Source organism: Rissa tridactyla, chromosome 19, assembly GCF_028500815.1.
Source record: "Rissa tridactyla isolate bRisTri1 chromosome 19, bRisTri1.patW.cur.20221130, whole genome shotgun sequence".
NCBI lineage: Eukaryota > Metazoa > Chordata > Aves > Charadriiformes > Laridae > Rissa > Rissa tridactyla.
In genome coordinates, this window is record NC_071484.1 from 6293742 (window position 1) to 6314982 (window position 21241).

Sequence of the window (21241 nt, forward strand, 5' to 3'; positions counted from 1 at the left end):
GACGCCTGTTTACGATTCCAGTGGTGTTTGTGGACTGTGCATCTGTACGAGTGGTGTGAGCTGTTTCGGTGGCCCTGCCCGAGGGAATTCCGCCTGTGGCCGTGTGTCTGGGTCTGCTCCCGGCTCTCCGGGGGGAGGCTGCGCTGCCGGGGCGGGGGGTGGGGATAGGGGGGGTGTTGAGAGGTCAAGGCAATAAAAACGCCACGTGGCAGCAAGAAGTGGGACTGGCCGGAGGCGGTGGTTTGTGTAGGGCTCGGGAGGAAGATCAGCGAGCTCTGCCTTAGTCAGGGTTGTTTGGTGCCGCTCGACTTTCTTGAGCCTCTGACAAGTCAGCAAGGTCAAAGCATCGCGACTCAGGGCAGTGTCAAGAGATGCCGTGAGGCCAAACCCAAGGTCCTGAGGATCCGTCCTGGCGTGAGAGGAGAGCAGGGCATGGGGATGATGGCGTGGAAGCAGTCCAGGGGTCCGTAGAGGGGCACTGCAGAGACGCTGCCCGCGTGGGCAGGAAGGGAAGGTGTGAGGAGGGGAGGGAGGGTCTCTAGTCCCACCTTGGCACCTCCGAAATGCAGAGAAACAACCTCTCGGATGCTGCAGCTTCCATCGTAATCATACTGCCTAATGCAGTCCCACAGGGGGACGGAGGCGAGGCGTGACGGTGGTCTCAGGAGGGAAAAACCCAGGCTGGTGCTCCGAGGGGTGTGTTGGTGTGTCTAGAGAGCCTCATATTCCTGTAACTCATCTCAGACATTCCTAGCACTAGCTAATTTAGTCTATTTTTGGACAGACGCCCTCTCCTAAAGATGCTCTCCTTGCTGCCCCCTCCCTGAGCTTCCCGTGCCCCCTGCTCACCCTGCAGAGAGCCGGAGGGAGAGCCCTCCTGGCTGCGCCGGGACATCCCCTGGGAACGGGGACCGGGCTCCGCTGCTCCTCTCGTACCCAGAGCTCTTGCCAAGGGGGAAAGAGCCGTCCTGGGGGAGGAGAAGGAGCGTGGCAGCAGGAGGGGGAGTTATTTGAGTAGCAATTTCGACATTGCTAATAACCTTCCTCATCCAAAACCCTGGAGGACCCTTTCAGAAGTCTGCAGTGTTGCTAAAGCAGGGATGCAGTGGGGCTGGGGGGCGGGGGGGGGGGGGCTGGGGGAGGATGGATTCTGCTGCCGGAGGCTGCTGGCTGCCCCACAAAGGGTCGCCCCGGCGCTGCCCCATGGCGGGGGTCCCGGGGCTGGTCAAGTACCGAGAGCCAGCGATGCCGTCTGGGGCTTCGTAATGGCTTCTTTTTGCTGCTGAGCTTTTTAATTATTCTTGTCTGAGCAAGGAGGGGGGCGGCTTTGTCTGACAGTCACCCTTCTCCCCCCGACACTGGGGGGGCTGCCCCTCCTCAGGCACCAGCTGCCTCCAGCTCCAGGTGCCGGACCCCCCCTCCCCGCCCCCCCCCGCCCCCGTAGCTGGAGGTACGTCAGTATTTGCTATGTGATACCTCTGCTCTGCAGGCAAAACACGGAATAACCATGGCAACTTTTCTCTTCGCCCTCAACCTCATCAGCACACCCGGCTAATCCAGGCAAGTCACCCCGCGGCCCTCGCCGTGATTAAGCCGGGTGTAATGAGCTCCGTGGATCCTGGGTGTCCCACCAGTTCCCTCTGCCGCTGCCGGCGCGGGGGTGTGTGACAGCCTTGTCATCGGGAGGCTCCCAGGGCTCACGTTGTGAGGAAAAACAACCCGGCCTTGGCAGCTGCCTTTGCCGTTTTGGGCTCTCTGCGCAGACAGGGAACAAGCCCGTGTCCCGGCTCGTGTGTCCCAACCCCAGATAACCACGCTGGGACACCCAGGGCAGCTGCCGGGCAGCGTTTGGGGCTGTTACGGTGTGCGGGGGAGAGCGGGCACAGCCACGGGCAGAGGGGGGAGCTGGGGGTCCGCACCGGGCTCGCTGTGCTCCGGCGGGCGAAGCCGGGACGGGGCGCTGCGCGATGGGACTTTGCTCCGTGCAGGATGCGTGGGGCTCGTCCCACGTGGCGGTGGCGGCCATGCGGGGCTGTGCTGTGCCCGGCGGCTCTGGGAAGGGCACGGCGGCGGTTATCAAACACCCGGGGTGTGCCCGGCACAGCCCTGGCCCGAGGGCACCCCGCTTCTCCCACCACCGCCCCGGAGCACCCCGCAGCCCTCCCAGCCCAGCTCCTCCCTCCACGGGGGGGGCTCCAGCTCCCGTCCCAGTCCCGACACCCCCAGCCCGGCTCCTCTTCGTGTCGGGGGGCTCCTGCCAAGCTGGAGGGGAGGACTGGGGTTACTGGAATGAACTGCAACTCCGGCCTTGCCCAGCCGGGTCTCTTGGTGCAACAAGCAGCTGCGTCACCAAGAGCTTTTATAAATGTGTCCGTCTGCATCCAAAATCTGTGACTTGTCTCCTGCCTCTTAGGGGCAATTCTGTTCCGCAGCCTGTTTCCAGAAGCAGAGACTCTGTAATTTCCAGTCTAGCTGTGTTTGCGGCCAGCTTATTTCCGTTTCTTCTTGTGCTAGCCTTGTCTTAGCTTAAACAAGAGTGCTCCTTCCCCCAGTGTTCCTGCACGGCCAGCAAATCCCCCCGGCCCCGGCGAAGCGAGCCACCCACGGCACGTCTGCAGCGCCGGGGCTGCCTCTGCCGGCGCTGCCGGAGCCAAGGGCATCGCCCCTCGTGGCACGGCACCCTGTGCCATCGGCCACATACGGGCTCCCTGCCTGCGCTCGTGGTCCTGGCATTCCATCCTGGCATTCCATCCCGGCCCCTCTTCCCTGCCCGGGGGGGCACAGCTTTGCCCAGCCTTGGCCGGGGCCGTGCAGGAGGGCACTGCTGTTTCTGGGTGCTCTTGGAAAGTCCTGAGGTCCGCGGGCAGCGTTTGTCTTTCTCGTGGCTGCCCCACGCTGGTGGCGAACAGCCACCGTGTGATGAACCTCCCCCCGAGCCCTTCTGTGCCCCCGAGCAGAGGAGCCTGCAGCCGAGGTTTGAAATTCTTGTGAGGAGCCTGGGAGACCTCTCGCTTCAACCCGGAGAAGGGAAGGGAGGAGAAATGAGGTTTGGAGGCTAATTCTGGCAGCATCAGGCCCGAGAAAGATCAAAAACTCAGGGCAGGAGTACAAGAGAGGAGGGAAGCTGTTGCGTGCATGCTCCTGGAACCCCCTGACAGCCCTGGTTCATGCATACTGCACGTTATTTCTGTACCTACTTAAATTAAAACCAGCCTTGTCTTGCGGACGCTGACTGGAGCCAGGCAGTTCTTCTCCCCAGGGGAGAATCCAATTTTCACTCCATCTAGCTTGTGTTTTTGACCTGGAATGACTCTTCTTTTTATATTTAACAAACGCTCCCTCCAAGCCCTGTACTGCGCTGTGCTTCTCGCGGCTGCGCCTGCGGCGTCATGGCACATAGCATGCCCCAAGGCGGGAGAGCGGGAGCGGGCAGAGGGCTCGCCTGGGACCCAACTGACCCATGGCAGAGCCGCGCAGTGACCGGGGCAGAGGGGACGTGGGGCAGAGCCCCGGCATGGCCGGTGGGAAAGGGGAACTGGGGGCCCAACTCACTCCGCATCCTCTGCACCCTGGGGTTTGGGTCCCCGGGTGCCGGCCGTGGCTCGGCCGCTGGGGAGGGACCCGGAGGGACCCCTCCATGCTCAGCCTGTGCCTCTCACCCGCTGGCCCCCCGAGCCTGGGGAGCGCCCACTCTCAGGTCCAGGGTCCCACCCGTTTTCTCATAGATCCCTCCTCAACCGACCCTCCGTAGGGATCACCTGTCCCGGACTGTCCGGAGGCTGGGACAGACCTGCCTTGCCGAGCTCGGCCCCGGGGCGCCTGGAGCTGCCGTCTCTCCCGTCTATAGCACTGATGGTTAGTTACAGCTCAGAGATGCCGTTTGCCCGTCTAATTTGCAGATAAAAGCACAACAGCTGCCTCCCAGAGGGGTTTTCCTTTCTGCTCACAGGTCTCGGTGCAGGACACGTCCTTGCTCCTGAGCCCTTCTCACGGACCAGCCAGTCCTGTAAATAACATCCATCGGAGGCTCGGGAGACACAGCGGGGTCTGGGCTGGGGGGAGGCTAAATGGGTTTGAAGTATTTATTCACTTCTGCAGTCCTTAAAAACCTCTCTTAGCTCTTTTAAGAGCGTTAACTGGTGTGACTCGTGATCCGTAGCCGCGGCGAGTGCCGTGCGCCGTGAGCAACGGCGGTCAGCGGCAATGTTTTGCTTCTAATTCGCTAATCTTCATGAGTCTGTGCTATTCTGGGTGTCTCTTTCTCTGGCAAGAGTAGGGGCTTCTTCAGGGTTGTGTAATTCACGGAGGGCAAAGCCGGCCTGTTTTGAGCCATCTCGGTAGCAGCTCTTAACACCCGGCACGGCAATTAGTCACCGCTCACCAGACATGACGTACCACGCCAACCCCGCGCTCCTGCCCTCGCCCACGGGGCCTTACAGCCCGCCTGCCCCACAGCAACGTGGCTCTTTCTTAATCCTGTGACTCCGCGGTTAATCAGCCCCAGATAGGCGAGTAAACGAGTCGGTCATTCAAGAACGACGCAGGAAAGGACAAATGCGTTAATTAGGGCAGCCCACTGTTTGTATGTATTACGCACCAGATCCGCGCGGGACGGGGAGGAGGGAGCTGTAGGATTGACTCCTGCCAGCGAGCCGCCGGCCCCAACCCGCTGGCCATCCCGTGGTCCCCGCCGGGGCTGCCCGGCCCCAGGACCGGAGAGGACGGGTGCATTCCCTGCACAGTACGGGCACGGGGAATCCGCTGGGCTCTGGTGTCCCCAAGCACCGAGACGTTGGGTTTTGGCCACCACGGTGGCTACGGAGAGGGACGGGCTTGTTTTCCTCACCCGGAGACACAGGAGTGAGGTTCCCCCAGCGCATTTGGTGGCAGCTGGGGGGACCCCACTTGTTTGCTGATGGAGCTGGGCGGCTTCCCCACCTCCAAACGGCATCCGGAGACCTTTTTGCCCAGAATCCCCCCAAGGAAGCCTGCCTTCTTCCATGGGTTTTTTTTGAATGGCGAATTAAAACATACTCTGTACCTAAAGCAAAACCGGAGAGTATTCAAAACTTAATAGCGATGAGATTCCTAGAGCAGCGCCTTGACTGAGGCATACACAGGGCTTCCAGGGCTCGGCTCACATGGTACCAGCAAAATAAACCCTCAGATTAAATGTACACCCCCTGGCAGAACATCGCTCTGGCAGGCTGCTCCTCCTGGCCCGCTGCGAGCCCACCCTGCCCGGCTCCGGGCTCGCTGCCTGCCGTTGCCCCTCCGGATGGCTCCCGAGGGCCGGGATCCCATGCAAAAGTTGGTAGACCGCTACTTCATTTCATTCTTAACCAAAAAAAAAAAAAAAGCGCTGTGCAAATAAAGCAGAATATAGTTTTTAGGTCTTTGAATCCTGAAAAGCTGTTGCAGATTAATCCTCCGTGCACTTGCCCGGATGCACTGTGGCACCGGGAGCAGAGGCTGGAAGGGGGGTGGAAAAGCAATACAGGATGACTTGTTTTCTTATGTGCTGAATTCCAGCTTTGCGCTCCAAATCCCCGCTTTTATAGACTTTTCCGCTGAAGTCTGCTCCTGGGCATGCCTGTGTAACCGCTCCTCTCCCTGCATTCCTTAGATTCTTCTTCCGCCTGAGACGCTGGATTGAAGAAGGGGTCTGAGGTCCCCGCTGGAGAAAGGGAGGCGAGGAGGAGGAGGAGGAGGAGGAGGAGGTTTCCCTTGGACTCTAAGCCGTCAAACCAGAAAACCAAACCATGTCACAGGTCATACAAAACCACGTGTTGCGCGTTGGACAGACTGTGTGTGTTTCCTCACAGGAGGAAAGCAAGAGCCTGCGCCCGGCGGGGTACGCGGGCTGCTCCGCGCTGCCCATCAAGTTCGGCTACTGCTCGCGGGAGGGCTGGGCTGCCCCGGCCGCCGTGGTCCACGCCAGCGCCCGCCTGCTTCCCAGCGCAGGGCTGTACGAAGCCCACCCCGCCTTCGAGCCCGTGGCTGCCCAGGCGCAGGGGAAGGGGCAGCAGGATGCCTCTTCGGAGAGACCCGCTGCCCCGCGTCAGCCGAAGGAGGAGGAGGAGGACGCCAGCACGGATCCGGAGGCTCACCTGGTGTCACCAACCTTGGACATATCCATAGAGACTCTCAACAAGCTGATCCTAGAAATCGATCCGACCTTTCAGCCGCTCACGTGCAAGCCGGTGAAGGATGCGGTCCAACCTGCTGCTCAGGGTGATGCTGTTGCCACCGGGAAACAAGATGCGGAGGCAATAGGTGAGGCAAAAGGTGCTGGTCGTGCGGTGGAGCCAGCGCAGCTCAGACCTAACGAAAACCGTTCGCAAGAGGCAGAGTGAAAGCCCAGGGCAGAGAGGCTGGACACACACCAGGGCAGGATGAGGTCCTGTGCTCTCGTGGAGGGCTGGAACCGGGTGACATCCCCCACCCTCCCCAGTGGGATCAGCATCTCGTGTGGGATACTGTCTCCTGACATCAGGGCTTCATATAAAGGAGCAGGAGAACAGACCGTGTCTCCAGGCTCTCTGCCGAGGTTACGTGCTTAGGTGGCTCCGCTCTGAGCTCATTTGAAACATCTCGTGTCCAGCTAGCTCAACAGGATCCAAAAGCAAACAGGGAGAACGGCCTTTAATTCAACCTCCCGTTTGTTTCCCTGGGCTTGGAGAAAACATTGCTCATTAGGAATGGGACTTGTAGCTCTCGGAAAACACCCGATCCAAGTTATTACCATCAGTGACTAGAGACAGGCACGGGGCTCTGGAGCGGTGCCCGGAGCGTGCTCACCCTCGCAGCAGAGCCCCAGTTCTACCAAAGGGCAGTGGAGCCTCTCCCAGGGTCATACTTGACCTGTGGAAGCACAAGGATTTGATGCCAAATTTCCAAAGCCCTGGGCTAAGGTACTGATGGTTACACAACCATCCCATTTAAATGTTCCCAATGGTTTTGCCAGGGAAATTCTTTTTCCAGGGCTTGCGCACTCCTCCGGCAGCCTACCTGGCATACGCAAGGCAGAACATCAGCAGCACATACCAACCCCCTCTTTTCTCTCTCCTGCCTGGGTGCCTTACGTGAACCCTTTTGCAACACTTCTCTGGCGTCCCTGCGATCCGGAGCCGGGCTGGGTGTGCTGCTGCCGGTCCAAGCGCTCTCGCCTGCGGCTCTTTTGCAGTGTGTTGGCTGCTCAATGCACTCTGCGCAGGGTATCGCCGGCAGACAGCGTGCTGTGGTGTGTTTAGGTGCCTCAAGTGCCTTAAGTGTCCAAGGTCAGGCTGGATGAGGCTTGGAGCAGCCTGGGCTGGTGGGAGGTGTCCCTGCCCAGGGCAGGGGGTTGGGACTAGATGGTCTTTAAGGTCCCTTCCAACCCGAACCATTCTGTGGTTCTATGATACAGTCCCTCTGCTTCCAAAAAGCCTTATCGTCCCTCTGTGTCTTTAGACACGGAAATACCTTGAAAATCCCTCCCCCGGCCTCTTTCCAGAGGAAGGTCAATTGAGAGGGTGTTAAAGGCATGAAAAAAAATTCCGTTTTCCTTGAGCCCTCGTGCAAACACCCGCGTGAGGCAGGCGGGGTTGGAGGAGGAGGAGGTGCATGTCCCCAGGGGCACCCACCCGCAGCCCTGCGGGTGTCAGGGTCCCAATGCTGGAGCCGGGAAGCGGCAAAGCCAGAGCCAGGGAGCGCAGGGTCCGGCGCGCTGCGAGCACACCGCGGGGCTTGGGCGATCCTGGAGCGGGCGGCATCCCTGTTTCCCGCTGGGATGGAAGGGGGTGGCCCTGCAGATGGAGTACCCTGACAAAGGGCAAGTTCAGCTCTTGGCTCCTCAGGCTGGTGTTTGGAGGCCCTCAGACGCCTCTCCGTCAGGCACCACTGGAGGGCTGGAGTCCCGAGTGGCTCAGCAGGTAGCGTGCTAGTGGTTTTGAGAACCTGGCTCCAAGTGTGGAACTGAACATCTGGAAATCTGGCCCTCAATTCAGTGGGAAAAGCCTCACTTTAGCTTTCTATTTTCTTTTAGCAGCTCTTATTTTTTTTATGTAAACTTCCTACTGCTGTACAGCGTCCCTCTTCACCCACCTCCTTCCGCTCCCGCCTGGTGGAGGAGAAGGAGAAGGAAAAGGAGAAGGAGGAGAAGGAGAAGGAAAAGGAGGAGAAGGAGAAGGAAAAGGAGAAGAAGGAGAAGGAGAAGGAGAAGGGAGTAGGAAGAGAGGAGAGGAGAAGGAGGAGGAGAAGAAGCAGGAGAGGAGATGGGAAGGAGAAGGAGAAGGGGAAGGAGAGGGGAAGGAGAAGGAGAAGGAGAAGGAGAAGGAGAAGGAGAAGGAGAAGGAGAAGGAGAGGAGAGGGGAAGGAGAAGGAGAAGGAGAAGGGAGGAGAAGGAGAAGGGAGTAGAAGGAGAGGAGAGGAGAGGAGAGGAGAGGAGAGGAGAGGAGAGGAGAGGAGAGGAGAGGAGAGGAGAGGAGAGGAGAGGAGAGGAGAGGAGAGGAGAGGAGAGGAGAGGAGAGGAGAGGAGAGGAGAGGGAAGCGTTGCGTTGCGTTCCTGGCTTGCGTGACAGCTGGGCTCGGTGTTTGCGGCACTTTTGCCACTCCTTGGTGCTGAAAAACCCGCCAAGGTCTTGAGCAAATATTTGAGGTTTAACCACACCTGATAAGCAGGAGCGAAGGCAGAGAAGTAGGAGGCAAAAGGCCTCCTTAGACCAGAAATAACTTTTCAGTTATTTGTTTAATGGACAATTAAAATCCTCATTTCTTTTCCCCTTTTGAGGGAGACATTGACAAAAAGCATCCGGCCAAGAGCTCGCTGGAAGGGTTTGCACACTGATACCAGAACCACGTCCCTCCGGAGCCTTTCTGAGGACGGCTTTGGAGGAGCTGCTGCCCGTGGCAGCGAGGGTGTGGAGGGGGACGGCTGCGGTTCTGGCTCCTTCCCCTGCCTGGTCCAGCTGCGTCCCGGCTGGGGACCAGCCCTTCTGCCTTCCCCGGCGCCTCCTCGGCGGCTCTCCGCCGGCCCTGCCGATCCAATCCTGCGCTGGGATCGGCGTGGAGAAGAGGCTCAGGGAGTAACTTTTGTACAGACTTGCGCTTTTCCTGCTCGTCAAGCTTTTATGCCCCAGAGGTCTGGCTGTTCCTTGCAGTAAACAGGGTCGGCAGTGCCTGGCACTCCAGTCGGCTGCTCTGCCCCGGCCAGCTGCCCTCGCCGGCAGGTCCCGGGGCATGTAACATCCGTGCCAGGGAGCTCAGGGCTGTTAGGAGCAGTTTGTCATTGCTGCAACAAAAAGGTTTTCCTCTCTCCAAGAAACACCTTTAAGAAGGGGAACTTTCCTGAACTCCATGGCAGGGCAAGAACCAGGAGCTGGAAACAAAGCTGGGCACGTTCAGGCTAGAAGGGAGGCGCACGCTCCTCGCGATGGAGGTGATTAACCACTGGAACAGCTTCCTGGGGAGATGATGAATTCGCCATCGCTGAAAGCCCTTAAATCAAGTCTGAGTGTCTCTTGCCAAAAGGCATCTTCTAGCTCAGCCAGAAATTACGGCCTTGTTCAAGGAACCCAGTGACTGACGCGCATCGGGCACCTGGGAGCCTGGCACCCCCCTCTCCTGGCTGTGAGGCTTCACTGAAGGTCTTGGAGCAAGTGCTGCTCCATCAGATAGGATAAATAATGGCGAGCAAAGGGGCTAGGAGGTGCCCTGCCTGCCCCGAGTGTGAATGGAAGAGCAGGAAGAAACACACAGCGGGGCCCAGGCACAGAAACCACCTTGGAAATTATTTCTCTAAAGAGAGTTGTGCGGGATGGGGAGGAGGGAAGGGAGAGCAGCCAGCCCCTGCCCTGGGCTGCGCCATCGCTGCCATGCTGGCCGGTCCCGTAGCCGACACCGAGAGCCTTGCAACCGCCCTTGTCCCGTGTGGCTTCGCTGTGCCTCCCGCTCCGCAGCCACGGGGAGGATGGGGAGGATGGGGAGGATGGTGTGGGTGACGTCCCCCGTGCTCCTCTGCCCAGCCGTGGGCACCCTCCGAACCTGATGTCATCCCTGGGGGGAGCAGCCGGATGTTTTTCTCTTGAGTCAGGTACAAATGGAGCGGCTGATGGAGGAAACACCCACCTCCTGCTGCAGGTCTCGGCACGCGCCGGCTGTGCGATGCCGGCGAGGGGGGTCTGTGCTGCCAGACGTGACCGCGTGTAACCCCTCATCCCGCCGAGCCCACCAGCACTGGGGTGGGTCACCATGGACTAGTGTCCGTGGAGAAATCAGCCCTCTTAGGGTCTTAAAGGAGGGCAGCGTTGGGCCACGGGGGTCTCCCGTGGCACCTGGGGGTCCCTGCAGCGCTGGAGGTGGAGCAGCATCCCCCGCCCGCCCTGCCAGAGCTTGCGAACAGGAGCCAAAATCGACAGCAAGAAGAACAGAGACGCGTGTCCCCCACTGAGCTTAGCTAACGAACCTGACTCGAGCGCTGAATCGGTAACGACCTCCTCTTTCTTCCTGCAGACATTAAATACATAGAGATGACGCCAGGCAGAGCCACGTGTCCCGAGCGGCTGCAGGGCTCCCCCAGCCCTTCGGGGACGCCGTTCTCCAGGTCCCCCCAGGGCAACGGTTCCCTGCCCCAAAAAGGGGGACTCAGAGGCAACTACAGCACCGGTGGCAGCGTGGTTTTCTCGAGCCCACCCAGACCCGTGAGCCCCCGCTCGGCCGCCCCAAGCTGCGCTGCCTCCCCGACCTGCAGCAAAGCGTCCGAGTGCGTCGCCGTCCCCCTGCAGTGCGCGGCCGGACAGACCGACAGCATCTCCTATGGCCCCGGGGCTCTGGGCACCTCCCTGGGCTTCGACAATTTGCTGAAGCCCCTGCAGGTGATGAGGACGCAGCAGAGGAGCAGCTGGGTGTCCCTGCTCTCCACCAGCCCCGGCTCGGACACCAGTTACATCCTTGGAAGGTAAATGCCGCCTCGTGTCCCAGGCTCGGGCTGGTGGTGGGGATGGAAGGGGCACGGGGCGGTTTTCCCAAGTCCCAGAGTCCAAGCCCTCCTTCCGCAGGCTGGGAGTCGCTGCCCCGCAGGGCTGGCGCGGTCTCTGGGGTGGGCTGTGCCTCCCACCCCGGCCGAGCCCCGCTCAGCTCCTCCTGCTCTCCCTCTCCCTCCTGCAGCAGCACCCACTCGCTCCCCCACGACGACTCGGATGCTCACCTCGCCGCCTGCCGCTCGGCCGACTGCCCGTCCCCTGCCAGCTCCCTGGGCAGCCCCTGCCCACCCTCCCCGAGCGTCAGGTCTCACTCTGGAGAAGCTTTTGGCCTGAGCCTCCACCAGCCCAGGACAACCTGCTCCACCAAAGCCAACGCCTCCCCATCCCAGAAGGGACAGGCCAGCAGCTGCCCCCCCTCCATCCTCAACTCCGCAGCCGACATCCCGGTGCTGCTGGTGAACGGGTGCCTGGAACACGGAGGTGCATCCTCCAGGCTGGCCAAAGCCCCCCCAGCCTCTGCCAAGCAGAGCCCCCCTCCCAGCTGCAGCCTGGCCGTGGGGCTCGGGGGCCTCAACGCCGCGCTGTCGGCACCAGCGCTCTCCTGCGCCTCCGACAGTAAGTCACCTCCCTGCCACGGGGTCTGGGGCCGGGGGGGGTGGAAGGAGCTGCAGAGCCCAGGAGCTGCCAGGAAAAGGGGGAGCAAACACCGGTTTCTGTTCTGGTTTATCTGTGGGTGAGAGACGTGAAGGAGAGGACGTGAGGATCTCCAGTCCTTGCTGGAGCTGGAGATCCTCAGCGCGTCTCCGCAGGGCTGCAGGGCTCTGCGGTGGTCTCGGCTCTTTGCTGATGACCCTGTGTCAGACACGGTGTTTTGCCCACCGACATCCACGCACTCAGCAGGCAAAAACGCTCTGGTCCCCTGAAAGAGATGCAGACACGCTTATTTGTAGTACCTGAGAATGAGGACCGTAGTTCTGTCATTTCATACTTGTTTGTGGGCCCAGAACGGGTGGGGAGGAGGGGTTGGGGTTCCAGTTTGCTCTGGAGGACATCTAAAGATACCAGAGTTTATAAGGTCCCTCATTGAAGGGTAAACAATAGGGCTGTTGTTCTCGGGAGGAGATTAGCAGAGACAGCTCTCCGGGCAGAGGGTTTTAATTGGGATTCTTATGGGAATAGCAGGAGGGCTTTGCGGGTCACGTCCTCGGCGGGTGTAAATCCCCATGGTCCAGTGGACTTGTGCGGGGCCAGGCAGGCTGGCACTGCTGGGGGATTCCATCCGCTGCCTCTGCGCTCCATCGCCGCCTGCCAAGAGAGATAATTACGTGGAGAATGAATCATTCTGGGGAGCGGGGAGGAAGCTCTGATCAAAAGGGTTGGAAAAAACCCCTCAACCCTGGCCGGCCTGAAAGAGAAATGTCTTTGCTAGAGCCCCATCCTGCTCGCTGTTGTCTGCTGTGAAGGTCTTTCGGGTCCCACGCTGGCCTTGATGCCATAAGGTCTCTTGCAGGTCCCCTCAGGGCTGGGCAGCCGACCATGAAGTTTGTGATGGACACGTCGAAATACTGGTTCAAGCCGAGCATAACCAGGGACCAAGGTAAGGCACGAGTGTCCCTGCTGGGATCGCCCCACCTCAGGCCCGCAGGACTGCTGCCCGTTCCCCAGGCGGGGGTTTTCTCCTCGGTCCCGCTCTCGCCCGCGCTGAGCTCCTGCGGGGACCCGGTGGTGGCAATTCAGAGTATTCGGGGGGTTGATGGGCATGGAGAGACCCATGGGGGAAGGCTCAGAAACACGGGCTGTGCCACGGCCCCTCTGTCCCCGCCGCGGGTCCAGCAAAATTTCTCCTGCCTCTGACTGTGCTGCTGCTGCGCAGCGCGGCCCGCGACGGGGCTGACTGTCCCCTGGCAGGGACCCGTGGCACCGAGTCGGGGACCCTCGGTCTGCCGGGGCCGTGTACCTGCAGCCGGCACCGGCCGTGTTCTGCAGCTGGTACCCTCACGAGGGACGTGCGCGTCCTCAGCAAAGGCTCCCGATGATTTCTCGCGGCTGCCAAGGAACGTCTCCCTGCGAGAGCATCGGCCGGGCGCGAAACGCAACTGCGGGGAGGTTCCACCTGTTTTCCTTGGCTGAGCCCGCGCCTGTGCTTTGACAGCCATCCAGCTGCTGAAGGACAAGGAGCCAGGCACGTTCGTTGTGCGGGACAGCACGTCGTACCGGGGGTCTTTCGGGCTGGCCATGAAGGTTCCCGTCTCTCCGACCGGCAGCCAGACAGGTAGAGGGACTCGCTGGGAGAGGTGGGGTTTGCTTCGGGGATTTAACTGAAACCAGCCAAACTATGGCAAGCTGAGAAGCCGCGGGACGCTGGGTGCGTGAGGGAGGCTGGCAGCGGGGTCTGCGTGTGCCTATCCCCGTGCACCGGGGCTGGCACCGTGATCCCCACGCAGAGCAGAAGCTCCGGTGGATGCCCTGGGATGGAGCCCCGGGGCAGGCAGGGGTGGGCAGGGGGGAAACACCGATGCTGACACCGTCTTCGGTCCCACTCGCAGGCGACGAGAGCGGTGACCTCGTCCGGCACTTCCTCATCGAGTCCTCTGCCAAAGGGGTGCACTTGAAAGGAGCCAGCGAGGAGCTGTATTTCGGTAAGGACGGTGCCGTCACCCGCAGCCCGGGCAACCCCAAGAGCGGTCCCCGAAGCCCCTCGGAGCAGCGGCCGTGCCTGCAGCGGGGGTGTTGGCATGGGGGCCCGCCAGCCCCTGGCTCCTGCCCGCCCTTCTCTGCCCGTCAGGCTGTGGTAGCAGCCTCCAAAGCAAGAACGTGGGGTGGGGGTTAGAAAACCCATTTTTGTTGCTGTGAGGTCCCAAACGGTCCAGCTTAGCCCCCCCCCTCCCCTCCTTCTGAGGTCCCTGGGACACTTGAGGGGCCAGAGGCGTGCGGGTGGGAGGTTTTGGGCACCAGTCCCCCCCCTGACGTGCCGTTCCGTGTTGCAGGGAGCCTCTCTGCCTTCGTGTACCAGCACGCCATCACCCCGCTGGCACTGCCCTGCAAGCTCAGCATCCCCACCCGAGGTAGGTGTCGGGGGCAGGAGAGATGCCCCCAGTGGTCCCTCCCGCGGTCTGGGGTGGCGGGGACGGTCCTGCAGTGGGGAGGGGGCCGGACCGCCCATGTGCCCCCACGACGGGGCCGATTGCCCAGGCTGCCGGTGGAGCGGGGACCTGCAGGAGCCAACTGGAGTAGGAGACGGTGGTGACTGGCTTCTGCTGGGGATGGAGGGTGGTCAGCAAAGCAGGGGAGCACTGAGGGTGGGCGAGGCAAGGAGGAGCGGGGAGGTCAGAGAGGAACTGAGCCAGGAGAGGGAGACGGAGGACAATTAGATTAATTACTGCTCGAAACCCCAGCAATGGAAGCGGTCTTTGGGCCGAGAAGCAGAATTTCACCCCATGCAAAGCAGTGGCCCGGAGCAGCCTGACCTGTGGCACCAAGTGCTCCCGCTTCTCCTTTTGTCCTGACCTGTGGCATCAAGTGCTCCCGCTTCTCCTTTTGTGCAGATCTTGCTGACGGAGAAGACAGCCCTGACTGCGCCCCGGAGTCCGCGCCGGCCCTGCTGAAGAAAACTGCTGGTGAGCCCAGGAGAAGGCTGCTGCCAGCGGGGGCCGGGCGAGCTGGCAGTAGATGGGGCTCTGGGCAGGAGTCCTTCCTTGTCAAACACCGGGCTCTATTTTTTTGCGTCGCCCGCTCTGACACCATTCACAGCAGAAGCCGAAAAGTCTTCGGCGCTGCGCAAAGCAGCAGGTCACCCCAGTGCCGGTGTGATGTCCCCCTCCTGGCTTTATCACCAGGCTGGAGATACCTGCAGGTTTTCTTCATGTCCTCAGATCACGGGCTTGTAAGGGAACCTGATATTTTTAAAGAAAGGAGACTTTTGGACCTCACCATGGTGAAGGAAAGCTTGAAAAGACAGTTCTCGAGGTCCCAAGGCTGAGAAAAGACCCACAATTTCAAACAGCCCCTGATTTTTAAGCCTGTCTCCTGATCGGCCTCAACCGGGGTGTTGAACCGATGGGCACTGAAGATCTGGAGTTTCTGGGAGAGGGAGGGGGCAGTCGGGGGCTGGTTAAATTGCTGAGGGACCTTATGGGAGAGGGATGGAAACGGCGCAGCAGGACGGGGAAGGGTCTTTGCTTCTCCTCCGCAGCCAGGTGCCCCCAGCTCCAGGTGAGAGCAGGGAGCGACGGGCAGGAGACCGTGCCGGTGGGTTCCGGCGCAGGCGGGGAAGTCGGGAACCGCGTTGTTTTGCTGGAAATTCTGAAAAATCAGTTGGCAAGCCGAAAAGTTTAGTTTGACCCAGAACAGCCCTTTAAACAGCTCAATCAGCCTGAAATGTCATGTTTTAGGTTGGCCTTCAGCCGTTAGTTGGCTTGGGGTATTTCTGCTTTTCATTAAAGAAAATATGTAATAAACAGAAAAAAAAAAAAAACAAATGTGACATTTAAAAACCGGAAATTAAATACTTGGACTTTTAAAACAATTAGCGCAAAGAATTAAAGTAAACCAAAATAAATTTGTGAGGAATTTCTGAGTCACCAAATCCTCAATTTTCATCAAAAACAAATCTGACCCACGCAGCCGTGTCCGGTTCCGCGGGATGACGCCTGGGCCCCGGCCCCGCTGCGCTCGGCGCCACTGCGGGACGCCGCGGACCCCGCGCTGAGCCGGGCTCCGTGCTGTCCTTGCAGTGTGCAACGTCTTGTACCTCAACTCGGTGAACGTGGAGACGCTCACGGGGGCGCCGGCCATCCAGAAAGCCATCTCCTCCACCTTCGAGCTGGAGACGCTGCCCACCCCCACCCTGGTGCACTTCAGGGCGACGGAGCAGGGCGTCACGCTGACCGACGTCCAGAGGAAGTAAGAGGCGCCCGGGGAGGGTCGGGACGGGGCCGCTGACACGGGCTCGCCGCTGGCGAGGCGCCGGGCAGAGCGAAACGGTGACGGAAACGCAGCTCGCCCACGGCCGCCCAGCTCTCCTCCTGCCCCTCAGCCTGCCAACGTGCTGACCCACAGCACGTCAGGAGAAAAGCTGGCCTGCTAGGGCAAATCCGTGTCGCAACCCGGGGATGGATTTCACAGAATCACAGAATCGCCCGGGTTGGAAGGGACCTTTCAGATCATCGAGTCCAACCATCGACCTAACTCTGACAAAAACCATCACTAAACCATATCTCTCAGCACCGCGTCTGCCCGGCTTTCAAATGCCCCCAGGGATGGTGCCTCGACCCCTTCCCTGGGCAGCCTCTTCCGATGCTTGACAACCCTTTCAGTGTAAAAATTGTTCCTAATATCCATCCTAAACCTCCCCTGGCACAACTTGAGGCCGTTTCCTCTTGTCCCATCTCCTGTTCCTTGGGAGAAGAGCCCGACCCCCCCTTCCCTACACCCTCTTTTCAGGTTTCGGGGTTGATGGGTGAAGCTCGTGGTGACATCTCGAGAGCGGGAGGCAGGACCTGGCAGAACCCAAGCGCTGCCAGGCTGGGGGCAGCCCCGGGTAGCGGGACTCCCACCCCCCTGTTCCCCAGCAGCCACCACGGCTCGAGCGGGGCTCGGATGGGCAAACGGCTGTTTTCTCCCAGCAGCTCTGCCCCGGCGCTTTCCTCCTGTAACGCTGCCCTCTCCTCCTCCCCCAGGGTGTTCTTCAGGCGACACTACCCCTTGGCTGCCATCCGGTTTTGCGGGATGGACCCTGAGAACAGAAAGTGAGTTACCGGCCGCTCGGGGGGCTGAGGTCTCGCATCCCCCCCAAATCCCAACCAGGCTGGGCAGCCCCGGCCTTAACGCGCTGGGGCTGGCCAAAAACAAACCTTGACTTTGCAGCTGACGGGGTGGCTTAAGTATCGCTCCCCTGAGCAAAGCCAATTCTGTTCTTCCCGCAGGTGGCAGAAATACTGCAAGTCCTCGAGGTGAGACCCGCGCGGGGACATCCCGCCGCCGAAGCGTGGCGGTGGGAACCTGGGGGCGGCGGGGGGGGGCGGGGGGAGATGCTGCCCAGCGGGCGCGTTGCAAAGCTTCGCGGGGCAGCGAAGAATCAACGCTTAAAAATGAAGAGGGGATGCGATAAAACTTAACGTGGTGGCAGGATGAGACGTGGGACAGGTGGGTGAAGCTTTCCGGGGCGGGGGGAGGGGGTTTGCTTTGTAGGTCTTGATGAGGGGTTTGGCGGAGCCCGATTCTCCGCGTTTAGAAAGCCCCCGTCCGAGTCCGTCAGCCTCCCAGCGACGGCTCGCGCCGGGCTCAGGAAGGGAGTTTGTATCTGGCTCTACCTTGCCTTCAAGAAACTTTTCACAGCTGGGGAAGCCTTGCCAGAAACACTTCTCCCGGCTGTTTTGCTTCCAAGTAAACGTGATTGGGGAGCGGGCCAAGGTGGAATTGCTGGAACCGGGGTTGTGCTTTGCGGCCGGGGCTAGTTTAAGCGTATTCCTTTGGGTTCCTGGATGCAAACTACATAAGGCGCTCTCTCCTTTTCCAAAGGATCTTTGGGTTCGTGGCCAAAAGCCAGACAGATTCGGAGAACTTCTGTCACCTGTTTGCAGAGTACGACACCGTGCAGCCGGCGTCGCTTGTCATCGACCTTCTCTGCAAGCTCCTGCCGGGCCCGTAGAGGACAGAAACCCGGGGACAGCTCAGGGCTGGCAGCTGCCCACGCTCTGCCAAGCTTCTCCCACTCACCCTTTCCCGCTTCTGGGTTGCATTTTGGCAACAGCCCATATTTATTTTTTTTTTTAATTTTTTTTTTTTTTGTTACATACCGTCAAGTCAAGAGTCTCAGTTAAACATTTTTTACGCTCTGGTGGGACGAGATGTTCCTCTGAGACCCTCCGTGGGGGACGGCTGCCCACGGGGAGCGGAACTGTGGGACGGGAGCTGCGCTCGCCGGACGGAGCCGCTGCCTCCCTCCCCTGCCGCGCACCCTGCGCTTCGCTCTGCAGGACTCAAATACTCCGGCCGAGATTTCTCCGGGCAGCGGGGGATGCCTGTGCTTGGGGTGTCCAAGCCGAGGAGCGTTCGGTGGCGCCGGGCTCAGGGACTCAGCACTGAACCCCCCCCAGTGTCGCAGGGGGGGGAGGTCTGGTGCAGGCTTGCCGGGGGGACTCACAGACCAGCACCAGCCGGGCGGGTTTGCAAATCAAAGCGTATATAAAATCACCGGGCCCTGCTGAAAAATCCCGCTTCCCTCAAGGAGCAAGAAGCGTCGAAAGGCAGAAATGTCAGAGCAGCGCGGTTTCGGCCGGTGCTGGTAAATTCTCCTGCCCTTTTTTTGCAAAGCGGGGTTACGGGCTAGCTCAGCCTGCAGGCATCGCAGCGAGCTGAGAAATAAATGTTGACATTTTCATGACAGTAAAACGTTGGGTTTTTTGGAAATGACTTGCATGAATTTGGGCCAGATCGTCAGATGACGTAAATTGGCGCAGCCTCATGGAAGTCAGGGCCGCCGTGATTTACACCAGCTGAAGATTCAGCTCTCGCTGTAATCTCAGAGTGGGGCAGAGCCGCTCTGAGGCCGCCCTCCACCCGTCTCCCTTCGCGCTCGCTTACCTGCTGCCTTTACGCTGCTTTAATTTTGGACGCCGTGCTAACGAATGCCCTGCTTAGGGGTTGTTTTCGGTAAAGCGGTGGATCGTTTCCCTCACCGCAGACCCTGCGGAGATGTTAGCGACTGAAATAGGTTACTCCGCTCTCTTAAGCTGCCAAAGCATGTGCACGGATTGCACACAAAGAAGAAGTCGCTCTCCTCCAGCCAGGCTGGGAAACGGCAACCAGCTGCAACAGCTCTTTGGCGGCGATAAAAACAGATATTGGAGTTACTGCGTGGGGCGGGGAGGGGGGAGAAATTAATGGCTTTGTGCCCCCCCCCCGCCCCGGTCTGCCTGCCCTAAGCTCTGCTCAGCCGAAACCCAGCACCCGGCCCGTGACCCCCCCGCACCCCCGCACGCCGCTGCCGTCCCCGTCGTTCCGCAAAGCCCCCGGAGGACGCGGCGCCCCAGGGTGACGGGCAGCTCGGGGGGAGGTGGCTCAGCCCCAGCGCCCCGGGGTTGTGCATCCCTGGCCCCGCACGGACCCCCCCACGGGGTGTGCAGGATGTGACCCGCTGCAGTGCACGCTGCAGCCGGCAAGGGGCCCCAGCACGACCTGCGCCCTGCCTGCGCCCTGCCTCTACCCTGCCTGCACCCTGCCTCTATCCTGCCTGTGCCGTACCTGAGCCCTGCCTGCACCCTGCCTGCAGCCTGCCTGCAGCCTGCCTGCACCCTGCCTCTATCCTGCCTGCAATCTGCCTGCACCCTGCCTGCACTCTGCCTGCACCCTGCCTGCACCCTGCCTCTATCCTGCCTACACCCTGCCTCTATCCTGCCTGCACTCTGCCTGTGCCCTGCCTGCACCCTGCTTGCACCCTGCCTCTATCCTGCCTGCACCCTGCCTGCACTCTGCCTGCACTCTGCCTGTGCCCTGCCTGCACCCTGCCTCTATCCTGCCTGCACCCTGCCTGCACTCAGACTGAGCCCTGCCTGCACCCTGCCTGCCTCCTGTGGGCACCCTGCCTGCAACCTGCCTGCACCCTGCCTGCACCCTGCCTGCACCCTGCCTCTATCCTGCCTGCACCCTGCCTGCACTCTGCCTGCACTCTGCCTGTGCCCTGCCTGCACCCTGCCTCTATCCTGCCTGCACCCTGCCTGCACTCTGCCTGCACCCTGCCTATGCCCTGCCTGCCCCCTGCCTGCATTCTGCCTGCACCCTGCCTGCACTCTGCCTGCACCCTGCCCGTCTGCTGGGAGTCGTCAAGAAGGGCAGAGGCACCAGTATGCGCAGAGCATTTTTCATTAACCAACATTGGTTTCATTAGCCAACACTTAATTAGCGCCGCGCCCAGGCCTGGGACCCCGGCGCCGCGTCACTCCGTCGCGTTTATGGCGATGCTGCTCAGGGCAGCAGCCACACGCACCAGGGGAGCGCGAACGTTCAAGGGCTTCGGCTCCAAACGGTGCTGCGGGGGGGTGATGGTGCTGCCGCCCCCGAGCCCGGCCAGCGCCGTCCGCGCCGAACCCGGGCCCCGGCTCCCCCGCATCGCCAAACGCAGCCCCAGCCGGGAGCGCTCATCTTCTGGGGAACTGGGATGGCTGCTTTTCCCCGCTTTGGGACCACTTTGGGATGGGGGACGGGCCCATTGCCAAGCACCGTCTTCCGTACGTGGAATTTTTAGTTCATTGAAAACCCTTTTCCAGCGAAGCGTAGCTGGAGCATGGGCCCAGACACCGCGGGGACAGTTCAGCCAAAACCACCTGGATTCAGGAAAAAACAAACAATTCTCTGAGCTCCTCGTGGCTTCCAAAGTTTGTCCCAGGCTTCCTGGAAGCGCGGCTCTTGGTTTTGGTTCCTGGGTCCATTTCCAGCCATTTTGTAACAAACCCAGCCCCTGTCCTGGCCGGGCTGGCGGGTTTGTTCCCAGTGGCCTCTGCCGCCAGCGGGTGATGTCCCATGTCCCCAGCTGCAGCGAGACCCCGAAAGCCACCGATGCTGTGACACGTGGCCAGGCTCTCCCCGGTGTCGGGGACACAGATCGCACCGGTGCCCACCCGCCGCGCGTGTGGGTGCACGGACACGTGTGCACTTGCGTGGGTGACACACAGAGCCCGACGTGGCTTTGTGGTGACAGCGGGGCAGGCAGTCATGCGGTGGCCACCAGGGTTCCTGCACAGAAACCTCCTCTGGAAAGGGAAAGGGCCACAGCCCGCCCTGGGCCGACGGAGGAGCGGCAGCACATGGGGGAGCCGGGGGGAGGCGGGTGCCCCCAGCCTCCAAGCGTCATGGGAAGGGGCAAACGACCCCCTTTGGGCTCCGTGGCACCAGTCCCCATGGTCCCAGCAGCCCGGTAGCGGCTCTGCGAAATGCACACACACACACTCACACGCACACGCGCGCGCACACGTTTCTCCAGCCAAATCGGTTCCCGAGCCCAGCCCGGTGCCCCCGCAGCCGCCAGAGGTGGGGTGGCCAGAGGGGGGCCCCGATGGAGAGCCTGGGGAGCCCCCGCCCGGGGCAGCCGTTGGCGCGGGGCCGGGTGCTGGGCTGGGCTCCAGCAGAGCTGGCGTCGGCCCTGGTCCGGCTGCCGATCTGCTGCGCCAGCAAATTACAGCACTTGTCTACATTGGCTGCAGACAGCTGCCTGCGGGCCCAGCTCCACTGGGGTGTTTGCACAACCCCGAGCGCTGCCGGCCGCACAGCTCCGGTAACCGGAG

At 61.0% G+C, this 21241-nt stretch overlaps 1 protein-coding gene and 1 long non-coding RNA gene across 2 annotated transcripts; one reads left to right on the forward strand and one right to left on the reverse strand.

Moving 5' to 3' along the window:
• The first annotated feature begins 5762 nt into the window (after positions 1-5762).
• TNS4 (tensin 4) lies at positions 5763-18147 on the forward strand. Its single transcript, XM_054224048.1, has 12 exons — positions 5763-6276; positions 10492-10936; positions 11146-11576; positions 12472-12558; positions 13114-13233; positions 13508-13600; positions 13949-14026; positions 14507-14578; positions 15695-15863; positions 16640-16708; positions 16886-16912; positions 17481-18147. Exons 1-12 carry the CDS (start codon positions 5763-5765, stop codon positions 17608-17610), a joined length of 2235 nt encoding a protein of 744 aa, XP_054080023.1. The 3' UTR covers positions 17611-18147.
• LOC128919105 (uncharacterized) lies at positions 11926-18744 on the reverse strand. Its single transcript, XR_008469827.1, has 3 exons — positions 18546-18744; positions 14469-14559; positions 11926-12266 (listed from the first exon to the last, which is right to left on the reverse strand). It is a non-coding gene; the product is annotated as an uncharacterized LOC128919105 (long non-coding RNA).
• Positions 18745-21241: the final 2497 nt, after the last annotated feature.